This window comes from Tachysurus fulvidraco, chromosome 7 (genome assembly GCF_022655615.1).
Source record: "Tachysurus fulvidraco isolate hzauxx_2018 chromosome 7, HZAU_PFXX_2.0, whole genome shotgun sequence".
Taxonomy (NCBI): domain Eukaryota; kingdom Metazoa; phylum Chordata; class Actinopteri; order Siluriformes; family Bagridae; genus Tachysurus; species Tachysurus fulvidraco.
The window spans coordinates 10,421,355-10,445,028 of NC_062524.1; the positions used below are offsets into that span (position 1 = coordinate 10,421,355).

Consider the following 23,674-nt stretch of genomic DNA (forward strand, 5'->3'; position numbering starts at 1 on the left):
ACTAAATCCAAGCTATATAAATTCCTGCCCATTCCAAAGGCTTATTGCAGTGACTCCACTACCACAAGTCATTAGTGTTAAAGGTCTTAGATAATCTATTTCTGTTAAGATTCTCTTTTCATAATCAGTTAATTCTGGATCTCATGAATCTTGTGTTTTTTTGCAGGTGTGCTCTCTGAGGAATAATCATGAAATTGGTAGCTGCAATCTGTGCCCTTTCAGTCATCTCAGGTAAGATTTTATGGCATAAATGGCTACTAAATTTATGGCACAATTTTATTGTAATTAATCATTAAGGTATTAGTTTTCTAAAGTACACATCATGTAAAGATTGATCAAGGCTGAGGAGGTCAAAAGTAATTTGTATGCCTATTTCAGAAAATGGGTCATACAAAAAATAAATAAAAATGTTTTCAGCTATTCTTAAATTGAGGGGGAACTAGACACCATCAATAAAAACTGTAAACCAGATCTAACAAGCTGAAAATGTGGTAGGAAATTTAAATTATGCTCAGGTTATGCAAAAAAAAAATGTTTGCACTAGGTTGCACACGATGCATTATATGTGGCTAGGACAACTTACTTTAAATTCTTAGCTCTGTGTATTATGTAGCATCATTGTCTTGAAAGATGTTGCTTCATTTCACTATGTACTACATCAGCTATATATGGTTGAAATGACAATAAAAGCTTCTTGACTTGATTTTTATTACCTGTCTAGTTTCATTATTGCCCATTTTTGTTGTTATAATGTAAACTTTTGTTTTTAAATTCAATTGCACTGTAAACAATATCTAATATAGAATTCAATCAGTGCAAAACAAAATTGATGGTGTAATCCTTCTGCTTTTACTATTAGCCTGTCAGGGAAGATTCCTGATTCAGGATGAACCTAAAACCCATTGGGAGGAGATGGTGGATAAGTTCTGGGAGTATGTAAACAGTGTGAGCTCCACAGCTGAAAATATGAAGGCAAGCATACAAGACACCCAACTTGGAAGAGAGCTTGAGTGAGTATAGTAAAGTAAACCAAACACACACACACACACACACACACACACACACACACACACACACACACACACACACACACACACACACACACACACAGAGAGAGAGAGAGAGAGAGAATCTTACACTTTCTCACTTGCTGTATTTGTAAGGAAGTGACACTTGTCCTACATACCATATGTTAACATGTCCTTCAATGAAAAGCTCTATTTTCACATTTTAGCACGCTAATCAGTGACAGCATGGCCGAGCTGCAGATGTACACTGATGATGTGCAGTCAAAGCTGGTACCATTTGCCAAGGAGAAGGCTCGAGAAGTGCACGATGATCTTCAGCTGCTGATAAACAAACTGCGTGTTCATATGGAGGAGGCAAAGAATCGCATTACAGAATACAGCCAGGAGCTCCAAACCATGGTGGAGCAGAATGCAGATGAGATCGATAGCAAAGTTAATGCATACATCCGTAAACTGAAGAAACGCTTCAACAAAGACACCCTAGAGATCAAAAAGTGAGTTATTTAGAACACATATAATTATATAAGATAATAGATAGATTATTAAAAATAAAATCTATTTAGATTACTTATAATTAATTTATATGTAACTTTTATATTACATATTTATTTCACAAATGCTAAAACATAATGCATAAAAATGCATTTTCTTGTCAGTCATGTGACGGAGCTTGGTGTCCTAACATTACAAACCTCTTAATGTTTGTATAGGCTTTTTTTATTTATTTAATTTTATTTAATTTAATTTTTTTTTTTATTTAAATACTGAACCTCACAAAGTGTCTTTGTGTCTTCCTTTTCTTTCTGAACTGCTCTTAAGGAAAATTGAAACTTACATCAAAGAAGTCCAAGCTCGTGCTGATCAGCATGCGGACAACATGAACGAACGCCTGAAGTCTTACTTTGACGTTGTGCGCCAAAATGCTGAGGAGAAGTTTAACACCCTTAAAGATTTGCTTAATGACCAAGCTGAACAATTGGTGGAGAAATGGATGTATATCAAAGGGGAGTCTGAGATGATCAAAAGTGATTTGCATGCCAAATTACAGAAGAAAATAGAGAACGCTCAAAACTGGTTTCAGCAATTCTTTAATTGAGGGTGAACTAGGCACCATCAATAAAAACTTTAAACCACATATAAGATCTAATAAGCTGAAAATGTGATACAAAGTAGACATTATGCTCAGGTTATTGAAAAAAATAAATAAAACAAAATACTTAGGCCTACTATTATATCTGCTGTGACTATTTATTCAGCACTAAATTAAAATTAAGTACTTCAAGAACAATTGAACCTGTCTGTTTTGCTTACACTGCTTAGAACATTGGCTTCAGTACTACAGCAGAATGTCATTGACTTTACAAAGAATCTTAAATTTAAGCTGTGTTATAAACCTAGAATAGGATGCAAACAGATAAAGTTTCTATAAGAAGTAATGGTACCAACCATAAAATGTTGGAAGCAAGCCTTCAAGTGCCAATTTTCACTCAAATAAGAAGCAATACTCTGCTGTATTATTTTTATATGTTCCCTCCATGATATATATTTTTCATTGACGAGAAAATAAATCTTTTCAAATCTGTGCAGCAAACTTTGTCTCAGTACAAAGTGCCTTTAGGGATATGTAAGTCTATAATAAATAAACAAAAAAAAATAATTTAGACGTTTCTATTTTAGGAATCAGAATATGGGCTTATTTCCTGCTAAATTGTTATATTGAACAAAAAATCATGATGCAAGATAGGAATGATGACTTAATTATATAGATGAATCTCCACAAAATTTAAGCCTAATAAATACATTTTAATAATATGTTGTTATTAACAAAGATAATTGTTGACATGATGAAGCTTTCTGTAAGGCAATATTTATTTAGAATTTACTAGGTAATAATTATAAGGTAATAATTGTAAATAATGTGTAAACAAGGAATAAACCACTTCAGACTATAATGTTCATTACAAAAACTAAAGTGTGGTAATGTAAGTCATATCATGTTATAAATGCAAGTCATAACCTGTGTGAAATATGCAACTTTCAACAAATCACCACATATTTTCACTAAAAAAAATTAACCTGCTGGCAACCTGCTGTGGTGAAATGCTTTTATAGAGGAAAAGCATTTCATTCTATTTGTTCAACACTAAAGAAAACAGTTTCAAATCAAAAAGTACATCACTCTTCACAGTTAGTTGGCTTGCTTGTTGCTTACAAAAGAGGAATATCTACAAACAGGTACAAAATGACATTATTCCAAATTCCAAATTAAGTGAAATGCAGCAGTTATACCAATGTTAGCATGAACGTTTGTACATATACTGAAGATCTAAAATGTACTTGTGTACTTTTTGATTTGAAACTGTTTTCTTTAGTGTTGAACAAATAGAATGAAATGCTTTTATAGAGGAAAAGCATTTCATTCTATTTGTTCAACACTAAAGAACTGCTGCATTTCACTTAATTTGGAATTTGGAATAATGTCATTTTGTACCTGTTTGTAGATATTCCTCTTTTGTTAGCAACAAGCAAGCCAACTAACTGTGAAGAGTGATGTATATTTGCCTCCTTAAAAAAATAAATTCTATAGTCAGTGTCATAGATTTAACATTATTAAAGCTTTCGTATGTCAGTATTTTGATTGATCAAAAGCATATACTTGTAAATACAGCATAAATAATTGTGCTCAACTCAAGTGCTACTTTGTTGAATTTTGATGCTGTGTGGAGCCATGCTGATTCCCTGAACTCAGAGGAACTTGATCAAAAGACTATCCAGAGTTTTTTTTTTTTTTGTCTTTTTCTGTTTGCAGGTTAGGAAATACAAGTTACAAGTCAAGTCAAAAAGCTTTTATTGTCATTTCAACCATATATAGCTGACACAGTAGACAGTTAAATGAGATGCTTCTCCACGGTACAACCTCTAGTCAAATGCAGCATGCATGGCCTAATGTTAGTGGACCATCCCACCTATAAGTCATCTGAGGCACATAATTGTATAGAATGTCTTTGCATGCTGTAACCTTACACTTCCCCTGAAACCAAAATGCCAAACCAGTACAAAATGAGCTCCAATAAGACATGGATTTACCTCAACCCCACTCAACACCTTTAGGATGAACTGTTTTTTTTTTCATATTGTATTGTCCATTATATTCTATTCTCTATAATTTATGTATAAACCCAAATTTCTATAGTCTAGACTAGTGGAAAGCAAAGGCAAACTAAATCTGGATGATTAGGTCAGGTGTAGACAAACTTTTTCCCTATAGACTACATTCAACTAAAGGTTGTACCTCAAAAAGTAAAGAAAAACAGTGATGTCGACGTGCGTGAATTTGGCTCCCCACGTGTTAAAAAAAAAGGCAGAACCATCGCCCACCCTAACCGGAAGTGGTGTAGTATTTCGAGTACGCGGTTTCTTTGAAAGTCACTCACTTCCGGTTTGGCATATGTTGTGCTTGGGAAACGCGAAGAACAGAAAATTCTTCAGTATATTTTTTAAAAAAAAAAAAAAAAGAAGAAGAAGATAAAATCTTGTTCGGGTTTAACTTTGGGCGCTTTTGACGATTGTTAAAGCTGAGGTGAGCATATTTGAGGCAAGTTTCTGCAGCTTCTTGAATTTAATGACTTTTAACATGTGAGTTCAGCTAAAACAGCATGCTTAGAGATGTGTATTAATGCTTGGAGTTTTGTCACCGGGCGTTGAGAAATTACTTGAGACATAGCTATGATTAAAAAAAAATCAATTCCCAGCAATTCCTGAGAAAAGGACAACCAAACAAAATAAAAACAATGTTGGTATCTGTAGCATTACTGTTTCCTACTATACAGGACACAAGGAAGATAATACTTGAAAGATTAAAATATCCGAAATATATAATATTGAATAATTACTCAGTAATATTAAGTAATATAACTATAGTTTTGTTACTAAGATAAGTTTGTCATCCATGAATTAAGACAAAATGTAGGCCTTAATGTTGTAGTATTATATTGCAGTATTACAGTTTGCATTTTTAAAATACCACATACTTAATACTTAATAGTTACTCTCAAAATACCATTTATAAGCCTTTCATTTTTCATTTATTTGTTTATTTATTTATTTTTTGCAAAGCCATACTTGCTTGACTGTACATTAGCTGGAGCATCTTCATGAGCAGTTTCATTCAAATTTTAAAAAGTCTGGTGAAAAAAAAAAAAAACTTTACACTACAATACAAGGTAACTGCCAGTTTTTCCCTACTAAAACACATGGGGCGAGTGAGGGATAATCTCTACAACACTCATGAATCCACTCGGGTTTTAAAACTGCTCTTCATGTATCAGAGCAAAATGTAACTCACTCAAAGGAAATGTTATTTGCCATGTTTCTCATGCATAGGTCATAGACACATGATTGCCATCTGTACCATTCTGAGAATCAGTCTTGCTCCTTAAATTCCTCCTTAAGACTGGAATCTCCCGACAATAGCTATTAGACAGAATTATTATCCAGATTTGGCATTATCTGTGTGTATTACATCTTGCTTTTCAACCAGTCAGTTTACCATTTTGTACTTTGATTAACAATTTTATTCTGTTTTCATTTTATGTGCAAATGGAAAAGAAGTTAAGTCAGAGTGATGAAAAAATGTATGGAAACTCTCTTCTTTGACTGCAGGTGGTGTGCTTAGTCATAGAGTAGGAGATAATACACCAAGACAATTACTGGTTAATAATAATGATGTTTCCACTTAATGTGGAAAAGTTATCAATGGTAAAAATGGGATGGAAATGTTCTTAATGTTTGCCCACGATCACTACATTGCAAGGTTTTCATGAAGGATTATTATTTTCATTTTATGAATGCTTAGATTAGATTAGATATAACTTTGTCATTACGCATGTACAAGTACAAGGCAACGAAATGCAGTTTAGGTCTAACCAGAGTGCGATAGTAGCAAGTGCAGGATATACAGTTTGTACAAGATTTAAATAAGTTAAGTTAGTGGTAATCTGGAGTGATTTACAGTTGTGTGCATACTATGAACAATATACAGATTTACAGAAGGATATGTGCTTTAAAAAAATATATGGCTATTACTATAAACAGTAATTTACAGATACTGTATGTTCTATGAATATAATATACAAATGAATATATATGTACTATTATGTGCGTGTGTACTATATATGTACTAATGTGTGCGTGTATGTATGTGTGTGTATATATATATATATATATATATATATATATATATATATATATATATATATATATATATATATATATATATATATTCATTCTATGAATATAATATACAGATGAATATACTGTATATGTGCTATGAACATACTATACAGATGTCTATTACTATAAACTAAAATTTACAGAGGGTATGTGCTATAAACAAAATATATTATTACGATTAACCGAATATACAGGAGGATATGTACTATGGTCATAATATAATATATTGCTGTTATTATTTACAGAAATTAGGTGTGTATATACAATGGTAAGGCAATGGTGAGCAGCAATGCAAAAAGGAGAGCAAGTGTGCAAATGAGCATGATTTTATGTAACAGTCCATTAGTTCAATAACGAATTGTGGGGTATGATTGAGTAAATGTACAAGTGATCAGAAGTTTTAGTTTAGACAGTCCATTAGCACAATAGCGTAGTGTGAGGTGTGTGTGGCAGTAGAGTGAAGGACAGTAGGATCAGTGAGTGGCAGAGTTCAGTAAAGAGACAGCTCTAGGAAAAAAGCTGTTATTTAATCGGCTAGTCCTGGTCCGGAGGCACCTGAAACGCCTGCTGCAGGGCAGAAGTGAAAACAGTCTATGGGCAGGATGAGAGGAGTCCTTAAGAATGTTTTTGTCATCTTGTGGATGTCCTCCATGGCAGGAAGTGGAGTCCCTGTGATGCGCTGGGCGGTTTTAATATGACAAGCTTTGGGTGTTGTACCTTTCCTTTAAAAACTTCAAATACTGTTTTTAGGGGCCTGTTGCGAGGATGCAAAGAATTGTGCATGAAGTAGTGCTGTCATCATCAACATACACACATCATGTTTTTTTCCTCAGATTGCCATGAAATTCCATCTAGAACAACACCTGAGCCAAAGAAGGATTCCAGTTTTACAGTCTGTCAGCAAGCTAGTATGGATATATTGCTAGACATTCCAGAGGATTATGAAGAAAGAAAAGAGTCAGAAATGAGCAACATGCACAATTCTGAAAACGACCAGTTAGCCGCACAACAACAGGTAAATTAATATTATACATATGTTCATCAGACACTTTTTTTAAAGTATCCATTCATGAATACCTGTATGGCTCCTTACGGATCCAACTATCCAATCAACTAATTGTGTGGTGGCACTGAAATCAGATCATGTGCAAAAGGTTAGGAGTTTTCAGATAGTGTTCATATGAAACATCAGAATGGGGAAAATGTGAACTCAGTGACGTGGTATGTTTGAAGTTTGTTGATGCCAGTTGGGGTGGTTTTATAAGAACAGATCAAAAAAGAATGTGGTTCAGACAGACAGAAAAGCTGCAATAATTGCTGTTGTAACCCATCCCCTGTTTAATTCTGAGATGTTTTACTGCTCGCCATTATTGTAACTAGTAGTTATTTGAATTACGGTACATTAGCTTTCCTGTTTTTTGAACAGATGCTTAGTTGACTAGAAACTGAGACAACCCTTCTGTATGGACATCTGTGATCCAAGAGGCTTTAGAGTTTAGTAATTGGATGGAATTGCCGCCGGCTCTGCTAGCAGACATGTGGAACACCATTGATTTATAAATCACCAAGAGCAGTGGAATTTGCAAAAAAACTATATTGAACCTGTAGATAAGGTTCAATCATGTAGAATCTGATGTTGAAGAAAGAAGTAACTAAAGCACAAGAGCCATCTGAATTTATTTTCTGAGATGTTCTAAGTCTCACTTTAAGCCAAATCATGTTTTCTAGCAGATGATGGGTAATGATTTGATTACAAAAAACCAACAAAAAGAAGGCATAAAATAAGTTACTTGTATAACTGTGTTCATTTAAAAATGTAATTAAACTGATAACTATTGGATTGTTCTTTTTCCCTTTGCAGGCTGTCCAATACTTGGATCCTGCATTTGATGGCTCATCATTGAATGACAAGGTACCCAGTGAGACCAGTTTCGAAATACTTAAGCGGGGCTCATCCCCGGGATTTAATGATTCCACTGAGGTTTGCTTTCCAGCACAGACTAAAACTACAGAGCAGACATATTTTCCCAGAAGACTGTGTTTGTCAAATGAGTGGACTCCCGTCAGACTTAATATAGAGGAGCAGGCTACAAATTTGAAAGAATACATGTGTTGTGTTTCTGTTAACAAATCAAATAGTAATGGGGATGAAAAAGGTTTCTCATTTTTGAGACAAGCTCATAATAATTCTCCTAGAACGTCCAAAGTACATGAACAATCTTGTAAAAATGTCAGTCCTGATCAATGTATGGAAAGCCAAAATAAGAGCTGTGCAGACAACAATGCAACCTCCTACAGACATTTCAGCATGCCTGGTCATCATTTGAATTTTGAAACCATCTCTGCTGAACCAAACCCTGTATATTTATCTACCTCTGATAGTCAACATAACATTGAAAAAGACAATTCTCCAACACTCACCTCTATGGAGCATTTTCAACCATCATTGGAAATCACAAGTACTTGGACAAAGCATGAAGAGTGTAATCCATTGTCCGAAAAAGAGAAATCCATCACCAACAAAACAAAGCCGAAGTGTACATCAATAAATCCCCCCCTTATATCCACTGTCACTGAAAGTTCTTGCGAAGTTGTGATGAAAATAGAAAATGGAGGGACACACATGTTGTATGACACACCTACCTGTAGCCAAAGTTACTCTTCATGTGAGCTTTCATCATTTGATACACACAATACCTCACTGAGAAGTAACACTGACGGAGAGACAGATTATGGCCAAATTACTCAAAAAATTCTGAATACTGTAGAGGTCTATGATGATAGTTCTGCTCATTATAATTACCTGGGCCAATTACAGTCTTTGACTGAGACAGAAGTGAACAGCGTTTCCACCTTGGAGAACACAAGTAAAGAGAAAAAATCTGAAATTAACTTTACGAGTCCAGAAACACCTGCTGATTTCCTTGAGGAAGAAACAGCCAAAGTAGATCCCTACAAGGACAATTTAACTCCCTTTGCAGAGATTGAACATGAAATTGATCCCAGTGGTGAGACATGCTTTCTAAATATCAGTAACATCGGTACTCCTGTTACAATGAAAAAAAGAGTTTGGCACTCCTTAGATAAAAGAAAACTACTGAAAAAGACCAATGGGCCATCAACAATTCAGGAAGGTTCTAAGAACATAACTGATAATTCTGGGAAAGATTTGAAAAAGATCAAAATAAAGGCAGTAAAAAAATATTTACGAGACAGATGTGCAGATAGATGTCAAAAAAGCGGGAAGGCCACAAATCCAGCTTCACATACCAATTATGGATGGAATAGGTGTGTGAAGTCAAGTCAAATGTTCAGGCATCACATTGACCAGGTATTCAAGGTGTCTTCAGGTCCACACCCAAATAATTTACAAAAGGGGTCACAAAATATGAACAGATTATTGGGTTGTTTTAAAGACTCGTTAAAGACTGAAATACATAATGAGCAGCATGACATCATGGCTCAAAACAGTGGAAAGGATCTCCAATCAAATACTATTAATACACTACTAAAAACACCTTGTACTTCAGAGAAAGCGGTCTGCACTGAGCTAAATGGTGATGCAGCGTTCGAGTTGTCTATGCAGTCCACTATTAATAGAACAGGATTCAACTTCCGCATTACCAATGCATTTAACAAAAGAGAAAACGATGAAAGGTTAAGAAATCCTTTAATGGCTGCGAGTGAGAAAGCAACTGATTTATCAGAAATGGATGTTGGCATTACAAGTTCTATATGTGGAGCAAATGCAATTTCACTTAAACATTCTCCAATTCAGAAAGTGGACAGATTTACACAGTATCTTGATGAGGACTACATGACTACAGTAAATAAGGACACATTTACAGTAACTGATGCTGTTAAATCGTCAAGAATTGCAAAGAAATATATCAATTGTAAGTTCTGTCGTCAAACCTTCCGTCATATCTCTGCATGTATTGCTCATCAGCGTATTCATACAGGTGAAAAACCTTACAGACGTGAACTCTGTGGCAAGAAATTTGCTCAGCTGTCCAAACTCAGGTCCCATAGAAATGTCCATGTCCAGTCTATGTCTTGGACTTGTCCATGCTGCAGAAAAAAATTCTCTGAAAAGGGGGAATTGGTGTCTCATTTAACAACCCATGTAAAGGACTTAAAGCAAAATAATGAATCAAGTCTACAAAACAGCAAACCTGAAGCACCTTTAAAAGACCTTGCGCATAGTAAGAGGGTAATTTTCGAGATTTCTAACAAATTTAACTACAGATATGTCCAAAAAAATCACAAACATGACCAGGAAAAGCTACTTTCCTGTAGGACTTGTCGAAAAGAATTTTGGACATCTTCACAGCTAGTCGTCCATGAGAAGACCCACTGGCCAGTTAAACCTTATGCTTGTTCAATTTGTGCCAAAGGTTTTAATCAGATCAAGGCTCTGAAAAAGCATTCTCAAAAACACACAGGGGAGACACCGTTCTCCTGTTCTCACTGTGGTTGTGAATTCTCTGATCTTCCTGCATTGAGGGTGCATCAAATTTCTAAAATATGCAATCAGAAGCAGAATTTAAACAGAAAGAATTACGATATAGAGGGCTTTCTGGTCACTTATGGAGTTGATGGTCAAGTTAATACACCAGTGTTCTTCAAGTGCCAAATATGCAAACAACTCTGTCAGACATGGTGTCAATATACTCTTCACCTTCAAACCCACACAAAGTCTCCACCCTATCTTTGCTTTGCTTGTGGGCAGAGCTATGAAAAGAATGCTGTAGTGAATGTTCATTGCAGGGTATGTTGTCAGATAAGTGGGGAGGAGGTGGCTTGTGGTTCCTCATTTCCTGAAATCTTGAATAGTGACCCCAGAGAATGTGCTTACTTGAAGGATACTTTACAAACTGACCAGTATTCTACAGAAGTGTCCAAAGGAAATTCTCTGTCAAGTGCTGGCCATTTTGAAAAGAATTCTGAAACTTTGAGTAATCTGCCGACAGAATACTTTGGACCTGAGTCCTCTCAGTTTGTAAATGCTTCACATTTGCCTGAAACTGTGCATCTGTTACCCCCATCACCTACACCTGTGATGACTTGTGCCTCCTTGAACAATTCTCTGGAATGTGTTGAAAGACCAACTCCCTGGAGATTTAAGTGCCCACGTTGTAGTCAGAGGTACAAACAATACAGGACTTTGTCCCTTCACATGCAAACACATGCCCCTGCTTTTAGATACACTTGTAGACATTGTGGCCAGTCTTTTGAAAGGTGGAACAAACTCTGGTTGCACCAACGGATTAATTGTCGGAAAGGACGTTGCTATGTTTGTTCACAGTGCAATGTCCAATTTCATTTCTTTAGCGCATATAAAATGCACCTGCTGAACCATGCTGAAGACAGACCCTATGCTTGTCCACTTTGCCCCCAAACCTTTGCTCTAAAAGAAGGCTTGCATGCTCACCAATGGAATTTTCACCGACTCTCAAAAAAATTACAGTGTGATGTTTGTGCCAGAAGCTTTAGTAATTTCACAAACTTGGTTAAGCACGGTCTCCTTCACAATGGTACCAGGTCTCACCAATGCCTTCCATGCAATCTCTCATTTGCAAATAACAAACGCCTACAGGAACATTTGAACACTCATAATTCTGCCAGCCTCCTCCCTTCCATCCCATCTGAGCCCTTAACATTTCTACACAAATGTAATATATGTAAGAGCAGCTTCTCAAATGGGGATCTACTCTATGCTCATCAGATGTGTCATACCAGAGATTTAAAGAGTCAAGTGGGTTCTACCGAAATAAGTGAATCTACCTCAGTTGGTCTTGGAGGAGCAGAGTCTACGACTAGCAGGTCTCTCTTATCAACTCTTGACCTTGATGCCATCCCAAAGGAGAGCCTTTTTAAATACCCTCACCCAGATATGCTGTATGTGTCACCCCATCTTTCAAGCATGGTAAAACGCATCCCAATCATTAACCTACATTCACGTGGTGAGGACTACCAACAGGAAGCCAGCACTGACCTTGTTTCTCCAAACTGTAGAACTGGACAAAGCATTTCTGGGAGTTCTCAAGAATATACCGAAACTGAGAAGATGAACCAACCCCAGGCTTTGAAAAAACAAGATCATATTAAGTTTCAGAATACTGGAGAGATACCAGTGCATCACACAGACATAGTAAATGATAAACTTCAGGACAAAGCTACTCACAACAGTACCCAAATGATTGAGTTTTTTGAAACAAGTGTATTCTTGGAGGGCCCAACAACCACCATGAATACTGCTGAAAATGAAATGCAGGACGAGATCTTTGGTTGTGCAGACTGCTCTGAAACGTTAGACAGTGTTATGGGATTATATGAACACTATTTACTACATGCATTAGGTAATACCTATTGTGCAGAAGAAAAATACCTTTACAGATGTCTCTGAAAGTGGACAACTTTTTGTTTTGACTCATGTCAATTTTAATGAAGAATTTGAACAAGTGATTTTTTTTTTCAGTTATTAATAAGTACTGTAAAAGAATGTGAATGGTAAAATGTTATACAGGTGATTTACAAAAGGCTATTTTTTGCAAAAAGCTATTTTATTTATTTTTACTCATTAGACATGGTATAATTACAGATACAAGAAAGTGTTTACCCCTTGCTGCTCCTGTGCCTATTGTCAATTTCACCAGCCCACATTTGTGCCTTTTCTTAATGTGGTAGCCATTTATGGGAATGTAAGTCATAGTTACAGATTGTTTACAAACTTTTATCCATTTCATCCTGTATACCAGAAAAGTAATCTGCAGTGTTATGTAGACCAGCACCAGAAATCTTAGAAAAAAAAAGCTACCTTGTATTTTTGGATTTGAATACTGTATCAGTAAATAAAGACATGTTCAGACATGCTTTTGGATTGATGAATGTAAACTAACTGATTCATTTATGGTGAATACGGTTCATGAGAATTTTGTTGAAATCCTTTACAATAGTCTTAGATTGAGCCTTTATAAGTTTTACAATAAAACGTCTTAAAACAGCAATGTGTACATGTGTTAAATCAACAGGAAAGAAAAATGGCAATAAGTTTGCACTTATTCCAGATTAATGGACCATTGGAAATGTAATTTGCTTGAGGTGGCTGAAATGCACAAGAAAACTAATCTTCACACAGTTAAATCATTGTAAACACCACTGGGTGGAGAAGCAAAAAAATGAAGCAATGGGGAACATTTGCAGTATTCTTAAACAAACTTGTTTTAATTGAAACAAAAGAAATGAACATGGAGAACAAGCAACAAGAGAAACCGATTAGATGCGAGCTGTGTGAAATTGAGGTACTGGCTTTGCCAATGAATATCTTAGCAAATTAGTACAGATACAATGCTTAAATGTTTATTACATTTTATTTATTTGTTTTTTTATCATCAAAGGACTTATCTATCTGGTTAGGATATTGTCTACAGCGATCATTTCTTCTTCTCCTCATCCTTTTTGCCATCTGGCTTGGTTCCGCTCTGAGAAGCTAAGGAGCCCATGGCATTACGGATGGCCTCGTTGTTGGGGTCCACACCAGGCAAATTCTCTAGTACACTTTGGAGGAATTCTGGGTCCTGCATTACATCATAGTCATCCTCTTCCTGTTGGTAATGATAAAAAAAAATTTATGAATAGACAACAGACAAGTGTGTTAGGGCACTTTCACGACTATCGCACAGTTATAGTTTTGTTCCCCCCCCCCCCGCTGAAGTGCAAGATGATGCCAAGCTAGAAAAACAATCATGGAGGACAAAGTGAGTTGTTGGACTTCCCTGGCTCCACATTAACTGTAGCTACGTACAGTCCTACAAGTAGTTCCTTTTATTTATTTTCCGCTTCCAAAGCCACAGTGAATGCAAATAATCACCTAATCACAGTTAAACCAATTTGATCTTCATTACTGAAAAGAAAACCTATACCAGATACACTATATTCGCGATAATTCCGTCACAAGCCTATTAGCGAGATCAGACCCTGATGTTGGGTAAGGAGGTCAAGGAGAAGCCCACATTTCAGTTCATTTCACCCTTCACACATGTCTTCATGGAGTTCACATTGTGCACAGAACCATTGTCATGCTGGAACAGAGACTGGACACTTAATTCCAGTTTACAGAAATTGTTTTATTATAGTATACAAAGACATTCAATACAATTGTGGCCACAGCTTGGAGAAGGAACATATAGGTGTGATGCTCGTGTCCACATACTTTTGGCCATACCCTGTATATGCACATTGCTACGTGAGCAGCACAGTGAACTTACTTTTTCATTTATTCATTAATTTTCTACCGCTTATCCAAACTTCTCGGGTCACAGGGAGCCTGTGCCTATCTCAGGAGTCATTGCTCATCAAGGCAGGACACACCCTGGACGGAGAGCCAACCCATCGCAAGGCACTCACACTACGGACAATTTTCCAGAGATGTGAACTTACTTGCCAGCAGATATTTTCCTCAAGACTGCGGCACAAACGGTGTCTGAGCACTGACCAGTGCAGTAGAGCAAAGCAAACAAAGTGTTCATCATGTTAAACCAAATAATTAAACTAAAACTACATTTATGGTATTTGGCATCATTCAAAGTGGTGTACTAAAGTGCTTTGTAGACTCTTTCCATTAATACATCAACACCTGTTCGATAATCTTTACTATTTTTGGCTGAATGCAAAACATTTTCTGTTTACATTGACTAAAGAATTGTAGGAAATACCAAATGGTAATTCTTAAGCACAGTTAAAATACTTCTGCACAAGAGGTTTTCAGGTCAGGCGCAAAACAACCCTGTCCTACAGGATTCCATATCAAAACAATTCTATCATGCATATCTGCTGCTGTGTCACAGTGACATTATACAACAAGCTTCTCTTAACATTAGCGTCTTAACTTTCCACCAATAACTACGGTCATACTCGTACTATATTTCTTGCACCTAACAAATGCCTTTATACTCACTACTCAATGTTTACCTTACAATTGACTTTACATTTACTCATTCAGATTTTCAAAAGTCACCTGGTTTATTTATATCTATTTATTTCAATTACATACATACAAATCAGTTTCTATATTGCACTAACTGCTCATCTAATTATACAAACTCTACATTGTGTTGCCAATGTAAACACTTGATTCGAGAAAGAGAAACAGTATTTCGATTCCTCTGTATGTCTGTACGTCACCTATGGTGGCATTGACAAAGAACCTTGAACCCAACATTATCTCCATGATCAGAGTTTTAAATATCACAAATTATTACTCTACAATTACAAAATATTAATTTTGAATACTAGAGCACAGTACATTTTGGGTAGATTTATGTTACGATGTACATATCATCCTGTTGTACGCATCACTTTAAACTATAGCAATTACTGCAACACACCCTGCAGCCTTTTAAAAGAAAGCAGAATGCACATGCATCCATCATGTACAGAATGTTTTGAGTGGCATTACCTTTGCAGATTCGGCTGTGTCCATTGGAGCCCCAGTGTCCATTGACTCACCAAATTCTGCAAAGCAAACAAGAATCAAGTTAAGCACATTGTACAAGTTATAAAAGGCAGAGGTATGCCATGTAACATCAGGGGTTTTATTCTTATTAGTTTTTACTAGGGCTGGTAAGCGATTAAAATTTGTAATCTAATTAATTACATGATGTGGCGAATAATTAATCTAATTAATCGAATTTAATTGCACATAAATATTAGTTGAGAATTTCGCCCAAAATGTCATTTAAAACGATTGTGTTCGAGGAAGATTGAACAGATATAACAAAAAGCAGGTGTTTTTTATTTAACACGAGCCTATCACTTAGGCTACAATGGTCGTAACATCGCAATTCGAAAAGCATCCATTGACCCCTTGTCTTCCACAACATTAACAGGCCTACAGTCCATTGCAATCCATGTAGATATTGCATTCGTTGGTGTTTCTGAGGACGACTTACTTAATTTGCGGCGATTTTCAATCAGCGTGGTTTGGCGGATGCTTGCCTGCAGCATCCGGGGTTGTGCTAACTGCAGAGCTCGCAATATGTTTTGAGTTCAGGTGATATTTCATGCTAGAACTTCGATGGTATGCAAATTCCTTTGGTTTTATCAGTGGCTTCAGAAAGCCAGGCAGATCTGTGACGTTTGGCATCATGCTTGACTAACTCGCCACTACAGCTTATTGCAAGATGTGTAGTCATCGGTACAGGTGTGGGGAGGGGCGGGGCTCGTTAAATGCGTTAAAAATATTAACGTGTTATTTTTTCTCATAATTAATTGATCTAATTAACGCGTTAAATTTCCAGCCCTAGTTTTTACACCAACCCAATTGCTAGGGCAACATGTACTTCTTGGACAAAATCTTAAATGATTAGTTTGACCAATTTTTTTTTTATTAAAAACACAGGTACAATTGTCTAGTGAGTGAATATATTTTAAGAACACGGCCATCTCTACCATTTACAATACTCCACCATGTCCACCCCTGAAGGTAACGAGGAGCATTTAACTTCAATATATGAAGTATATTGAAAAAATATTTATTATTAAAATAATCCAAAGTGCCAACAAACCTCCTCCAGCCAGGGACATCTGCATGGCATAAGCAATCTGCTCCTCCTCAGTCATGCTGCTGAAATCTGGCAGTGATGTCACACCAGTCTCAGGCTGAGACACAGACATCTTCAGCAGAGCTTCCTCTGATTCTGAAAACACACGTGACCATGTAATGTCATGTCTAAGACAACAGATGCAAAGCATTTAAAATTGTGTTGTGATTTACACTAATGGTTATCAAGGGTCTTTTTAAATAAGATGCTGCCCAGTAAGACATTTAGTTTTTAGTACACCATTGTATTGATTAACTAACTTTTTATTAATTAACCTAAGCGCAACTTACCATCAACAGAAGGAGTGACAATTCCTGCTTCAGCAGCTGATTGGGCAGCCGCTCTCCGAGCCTCTTCCTCCTGGCGCTGCCTCTGCTCCTCCATGGACACACGCAGAGCCTGAGAGAGAGAAACACGGCTTTTGTGGAAAGATTCACCATAATCTGTGTTCCTGTGGTTTTTTTTTTTTTTGGTTGTTTTTAAATTGATTCAGAATCAATTAAAAGTCAATGATGTCGCCCCTACCAATAAATCTAGTTCTTTGTGTCACTACACATTTAAATTATATACAATGTACTTTTCTGCATTCCTACCCCATTCATTGCACATTGTACAGATCTGTTTGTATTCTTACTTTTTGTATTTAGCTTCATGTTTGTTTATTTTCTCTTTCATTATTTACCCTCTTATTGCACTCTCTTTTCACTACAAGGAACAGTCATTTCACTATTTCAAAACGCATTTCACTATTTATAGTCATACCGTGTATGGTCATGTATGTGACAAATAAAATTTGAATTCACTAATTTGTATGCAAGACCTGTCCTAACATCAAACACATAGGAAGTTATTGGGGGAAAGTCTTTCAGACACTTTGGTGAAAGAAATTTCACCAAGAAACAAAACAAGGAAGCATGACTGAAGAAATTTTTTACACACTAACTATACCACCAATATTACCAGGGCAAGCTCAGGATCTGCACTGGGATCCACCCCAAACTCAAAGTCACTAGCTCCCAGACCCATCATGGTGCCACCCTCGCCTGCCAGGATAGGAGAGGAGAGCAGCGCGTCTGCCAAGCTGGGACCAGGAGGAACTGTGACCAGGTGAGAGCCCGTTCCTTCCTTTCCATTTAGAGTGTTTACAAATGCAGTCAACTTCTCAGTGTTCACTTCCTACAAATAAAACAGGAAAAGATAAAAAAAAAAGTAGTGAGGAAAATGTCTAGCAAATCCAAACCCAGACAAATAAACAGGTCTAAATTATCTATTGCCCACTCCTAACATGAATGCTAATTCCTTCACATGGGAAGGTAGACAGAGTTACTAGAGAAGCACATGCATTTATTTAGCCAGTACCACAGCAAACTTCACAAAAAAAAGATATGTTTGGGGGAAATGTTAAATGATTCCACTCGCTCACACGGTTAAATTAAAAAGCCTTTATATTGTATCAGTATTTTTATAATTGATCAAAAGGACCAGAGCCAGTCACCTCTTCTCCAAAATTAATCACATCGACGTTGACCTTCTCCTTCTTCAGACGTTTTGCCAGTTTCAACAGCTGTGAATGAGAAATTGTTCCAATTTAAGAGGGCAAAACATCTTACCAGCAATTTTATTTGTACATGAAACTAACAGTATAAAAACTAAATATTAGTACAAATTGAAAATTAGACACACAGCATCTTACATCTTTCTCATTGTCCTCCACTGGACTGCCAACAAAAGCGATGATCCTCATCTTGTGGTTCTTCCCCTGTCTGTGCTTCAGTGCCAACTAAGACAATCAAAAATAAAACGACCATCAAAAACCAAGTGAAAACACACACATGCAGAGGTTAGAGTACCGAACAACAGATGCTGGCTCACATGGGCTACTCTGATGCCAGTACAAAAGCTGATCTTGCCAAGGGGTTGAACGGAGTGCAGTTTGGAGAGGATGCGCCCAGTGTCTAGCGTTAAAGTAGTCAGGACCTCACAGTTACTGCAAAAAAAAAACAAACAAAAAAAAACACAATCAATCAGTAAATCACAAACCTGATACACATTACATAAATATACTTTAATATTATCAGTGAAGTTTTATTTGCACACCTGATATAATCCATTAATAAAAAGGTACTATCAAAGGAAACCATTGGATTTTATTAGCATGGATAAACCAAGTTTACAGTTGCACTGTATGATTTTGCAATACTTGGGTGTCTAAATCTCTTCTGAATAATTAGATAATATATACTAAACGTGTTTCAATAAAGCTCTGGAAGGTGTGTAATGTATGCATCGTCATGATCCAATATACATCATATGACTAAAAGCATGTAGACACCGAACCATCACACCCATTTTTGCTTGCTGAAAATTGCCATTCAGCATCCCTCTGTTGTTATAATGCACTCCACTGTTCTATGAAGACTTTCCACTAGATGTTAGATCATGGCTTTGTGATCATTCAGATACAAGAGCATTACTGAGATCAGACACTGATGTGGGTCTGTGCTTTATGCACAGGGGCATTGTCAATCTGGAACAGTGTTTGGGCCTCTTAGTTACAGTCAAATGAAATCACAGTGCTTTGTCGCAAGAGTTTGGGGAAGAACCAAATATGGGTGTGATGGCATGGTGCCTACAAACTTTTAGGAATACGGCATATTTAACAAAAAAAACAAGGTAGAAAGAATGTTTAATATGACCATAATGGCAACATGGTGTGGTGTCTCAGTAACCTGTAGACTGTAAGGGTAACTCTACTGCTTACCATTAGTGGCATGCAAAAAATGTACCACACTGAAATGCAACACATTCAGTGTATTGCTCTTATATCACTTGATTACTTCAGGAAAACAATCAGCAGGAAATTACTTTTTTAGACTTGAACGCTGACTTTGTTCCCTGTTACACTATGATCAGTGATGCAGTATCCCCACACTGAAACACAATCGCTGTTCAGTCACAGCTCTATGCCATACTCAGGGCATGGCTGTAATCAGAGATGGGCATGAAAGTCATTTTCCAGGAATATGCATTAGTGTGAAATGCATTGAAGATATTGCTTTTCAGTGCAGTGTGTTTGATTCATGTCACAAATGAAAAGCAATATTTAATTGAATTTATCACCATTGTGAATGCTTTTCCTTCTAAAAATGAAATCTCTTTCATGGGTCATCAACAGGCAGCTGCTACATATTAATATATGAATTAGTTATAGTTTCTTTACACACTTACTTTGCCATAGTGATAAGCCCAACATTGTTTTCTGGATTGCTGCGTGTCTTTGAGTGACATACAATATTGACAGCGTCCTGCTGTGCCTGTAGTCGGGTCGGCAGGAAGTCACCATTCCTCATGTACTCACTGTTGTCCACACTGGAGAGCAGAAAAAAATAAATAATACAATGAATTAGTATAGAGATTGATCAACAAAAGGTTACAGTACACAAAAACATACAAAAGTACCAGAGGCTGAGATTCTCTTCAGAAGAGGGTACAATTGTAATGTACAACTGTCTCTTTTATTCATTTTTTCATTTCATGTAAGGCATTTGGCAGAAGCCCTTATCAAGAGCAACTTGCATTTATTTCATTTTATACATCTGAGCATTTGAGGGTTAAGTGCCTTGCTCATGGGCTCAGCAGTGGCTGCTTGGTGGACCTGGGAATCAAACTCACAACCTTCCAATTGGTAGCCCAACACCTCGACCCCTAGACTAAGCCCAAATTATTCGGTATGTACTTTATAGATAAATACATAGAAATCTTGAATAATGCTGAACAAGGACTCAGATTCTCACTGTTTTGTTGCCACTGATTTGAAAATGTCAAATAATCAAACAGGTATGTATTTAAAAAATTAGAAAGCAAAAATTTTATAATGGTTAAAGTTAAAAAACAAACATTATTTTTTTTAAATAAAAACATTAAAAAGGTAAAAACATTTTCAAAGCTTAAATTGTTGAGATGTTGAAGGTAAAATGTTAAAACACTGCCAAAAAAGATAGCTGTCTATGGAAGAATACAAAGCATTTGGAGGTTGGGAAAAGTGAAAAATTACACAGAGATAGCACAAACAATAACAATAAGCAATACAGCAATTTGTAATGCCCTGAAAAGGAAAGAAACCACTAATGCACCAACAACCTGCCAGTGAACAGGTTAACATCTGGCGACAAACGGTGAGGTCTATAAAGGGAAAAAAAATAGAATCACAAACCACCTCCACAGGGCAGTGGTGAAGGCATCACAGTCCACTATTCATACTCAGAATTTGAGCATAAACATAGAACAATAAGAAACATAGAACAATAAGAATTAGAAGTACAAACAGGAATTCACAAAGAAATGCAGAGATGACCCACAGAAGTTCTCAAACCAAATAAATGTCTACTGAAATTACTGGAAAGGGCAAAAGGTGGAGGAAGAAATAATCTTCTCGTGATACAAGCTCACTGGTCATAGATGGCTTGGGTTTGCACGGCTGCTTCTGAAACAGGCACGACAAACTTTACTGAAGACATAACAACAAATTATCTGCAGAATAAATTCAGAAGTTTACAGAAACTGTCAATTTACATAGAAATTCATCCAGTTTGATCTGGGAGGAACTTCATCAGTCTGCAAGAAATTTACACACACTACCGACTTTTTTTTTTTTTTTTTTTAAATCAAGGGGGACTGGCCAAGTTAATCACCAGACCTTAACCCAATTGAGTATTCATTTTGAGCAACCCCACCACCCATGTGCATGAATCTCCACCCCAAGGGTCCACAGGGTGACCTGTAAAATGACTGACAGGGTAACATCCAAACAAAAACAAGCATTCCAAACCGGAAGTCAGTTTTCCCCAAATAGACAGAACAAACTATTAAAAAATAAAACACCTTTAAATCAGCCTGGCACCTTGCTAACTCATGTATTATTATTATTATTATTATTATTATTATTATTATTTTAAGTTCAGGGTCATGCTTTGATGTTTTTAACAAATCTAAACTATAATTAATTACAGTCCCACGTCAGCATCTAATACAAAACCTACCAAAAAAAAAAAAGAGAAAGAAACAATAGCTAGCTTGACAGTGTCAATAAAATGATCTGCCCCTTTGCGATTTACAGGAAACGATCTAATAAATAAGTAACGTGAGAAGAATAAGTAGAAGTTAGTAGAAGGAGGAGATGGAGGGGGTGAAGGAATAACGATGAAGTCTGTACTGTACTTAGCTTCATGTCAGCTATGGAGCTAATCTTAATCTTGTCACTACTGTATAACAATCAGACAATTCCACACTCAAATCAAACACTGTTGCTGTTATTAAAAGCATCTCATTCGTTTTAATCGCAGAAAATAAAGTACGTTTTGTTGATAAGCGCCTGTTTTTTGTTTTTGTTTTATCCAGGTTGCTAATACGTTAGCTAGCTTCCCTGTAGGTGGAACACATAATGACTCAGGAGAATATCGAGTGCAATGCAACTATTCGATCACATTTCGCGTCTCGTTGACCTTAAAACGAAACCACAGCCGCGTCTTTAATACAACAAAACCTCAAAGCATCTTATCAGCTCGTAGAAACCCGAAAGAAAACAAAAACGTTTAGGCAAATTCGTTTAATTTCTTACCAGACCATAGTGCTTTCGAGCACCATCTTGGAAGCTTTCTACTCACGAATAACGCGGATGCTGGTTGGGCCACATGACCCTATTCATAACACCGCAGCTGATTGGCTGAGAGTTTTGTCGATTTATTTACTATCGCCACCTATTGGTAATACAGTGCAATCAAAACAGACGGTGGGGGAAAAAAGACTGTAAGAATCAGAATCAGAATCTTTATTTTTTTTGTTTTTTTTTAGTTCCAATACACAGAGTCAACAACATAGACAATAAAATAAGATAAGAATAAAATACAGTACAGTTCTGCTGTAGATGATAGAATAGAATTGAATAGACTTGAATGAGATGCAGGGATGTACTAGGATGGAGGTGGTAACAAATTAAATATAAGGTTATTGCACATTGTTATTGTGTAATGGGCGAACATTTAAATGTTCATGAGTTAGATTGTCTGAGGAAGAAACTGTTCTTGTGACTGGTTGTGATGGTCTTTGGGGCTTTGTCACACCAGACAGATTGTAAAAGTTGAAAAAGAGGATGACTTGGATATGAGGGATCCAAAGTGATTTCCTAACTCTGGATGTATACCGTTCTTGAAGGATGGGAAAGGGGAGCAACAATAATCCTTACAAATAATAATGATATATTAAATGTGCTATAGTCAGTCTTTTCTGTGACATCATTCATCAAAATCATTTGTACAAAACTTTTGATCTAAACCGTGTTTATTTTTGTATGTGTTTATGCATACAATTATTTTTCTTCTAATTCTTTTTTCCTTTAAAGCTTTTACTTGTAATGTATCTCATTAAAAGCAGCAGCAAGTTGAGTGTGAGTTCATGTCTCATTATATTATGTTTTATTATCTACGGGATTTCCAGAAGATATCTTTCAAATGTTGCATGGATTTGTGTGAACTGGTCTGGACTAAAAAAATTGATCACCAATAAATAATGAATCAGTTTTAAGCAGGTGTAATTTCAAGCTTGCTATTAAATTACAGGAATGAATAGGAGGATGAATTTTGTGAATATAAACATCTTATTAACTCCTTAAATTCATTACAGAGGATTTGCAGGCAGATGCAATGCATGACATCTTTACTTATTTGTTGATTTGTCAATTTGCTTTTATTGCCCTCATTTTAAGGCGCTTAAGAAAGGTAAAGGGAAAACAAAACATACATGTGTCTTAGCAAG

At 36.3% G+C, this 23,674-nt stretch overlaps 3 protein-coding genes across 3 annotated transcripts; 2 read left to right on the plus strand and 1 right to left on the minus strand.

The window, feature by feature from the left end:
* On the plus strand, window positions 1-2,619 carry apoea (apolipoprotein Ea). The gene is made up of 5 exons (XM_027144017.2): window positions 1-83; window positions 167-231; window positions 860-1,010; window positions 1,235-1,522; window positions 1,848-2,619. Exons 2-5 carry the CDS (start codon window positions 189-191, stop codon window positions 2,122-2,124), a joined length of 759 nt encoding a protein of 252 aa, XP_026999818.1. The 5' UTR covers window positions 1-83; window positions 167-188; the 3' UTR covers window positions 2,125-2,619.
* Window positions 2,620-3,120: 501 nt separating this feature from the next.
* Window positions 3,121-13,266, plus strand: si:ch73-347e22.4 (zinc finger protein 729). Its single transcript, XM_027144013.2, has 3 exons — window positions 3,121-4,608; window positions 7,094-7,275; window positions 8,122-13,266. Exons 2-3 carry the CDS (start codon window positions 7,171-7,173, stop codon window positions 12,667-12,669), a joined length of 4,653 nt encoding a protein of 1,550 aa, XP_026999814.2. The 5' UTR covers window positions 3,121-4,608; window positions 7,094-7,170; the 3' UTR covers window positions 12,670-13,266.
* A 200-nt stretch (window positions 13,267-13,466) lies between these two features.
* On the minus strand, window positions 13,467-22,639 carry psmd4a (proteasome 26S subunit ubiquitin receptor, non-ATPase 4a). Its single transcript, XM_027144016.2, has 10 exons — window positions 22,482-22,639; window positions 20,093-20,233; window positions 18,737-18,851; window positions 18,558-18,644; window positions 18,360-18,428; window positions 17,825-18,040; window positions 17,155-17,263; window positions 16,829-16,960; window positions 15,721-15,776; window positions 13,467-13,867 (listed from the first exon to the last, which is right to left on the minus strand). The coding sequence occupies exons 1-10, from the start codon at window positions 22,505-22,507 to the stop codon at window positions 13,697-13,699; spliced, it is 1,122 nt and encodes a 373-aa protein (XP_026999817.1). The 5' UTR covers window positions 22,508-22,639; the 3' UTR covers window positions 13,467-13,696.
* Window positions 22,640-23,674: the final 1,035 nt, after the last annotated feature.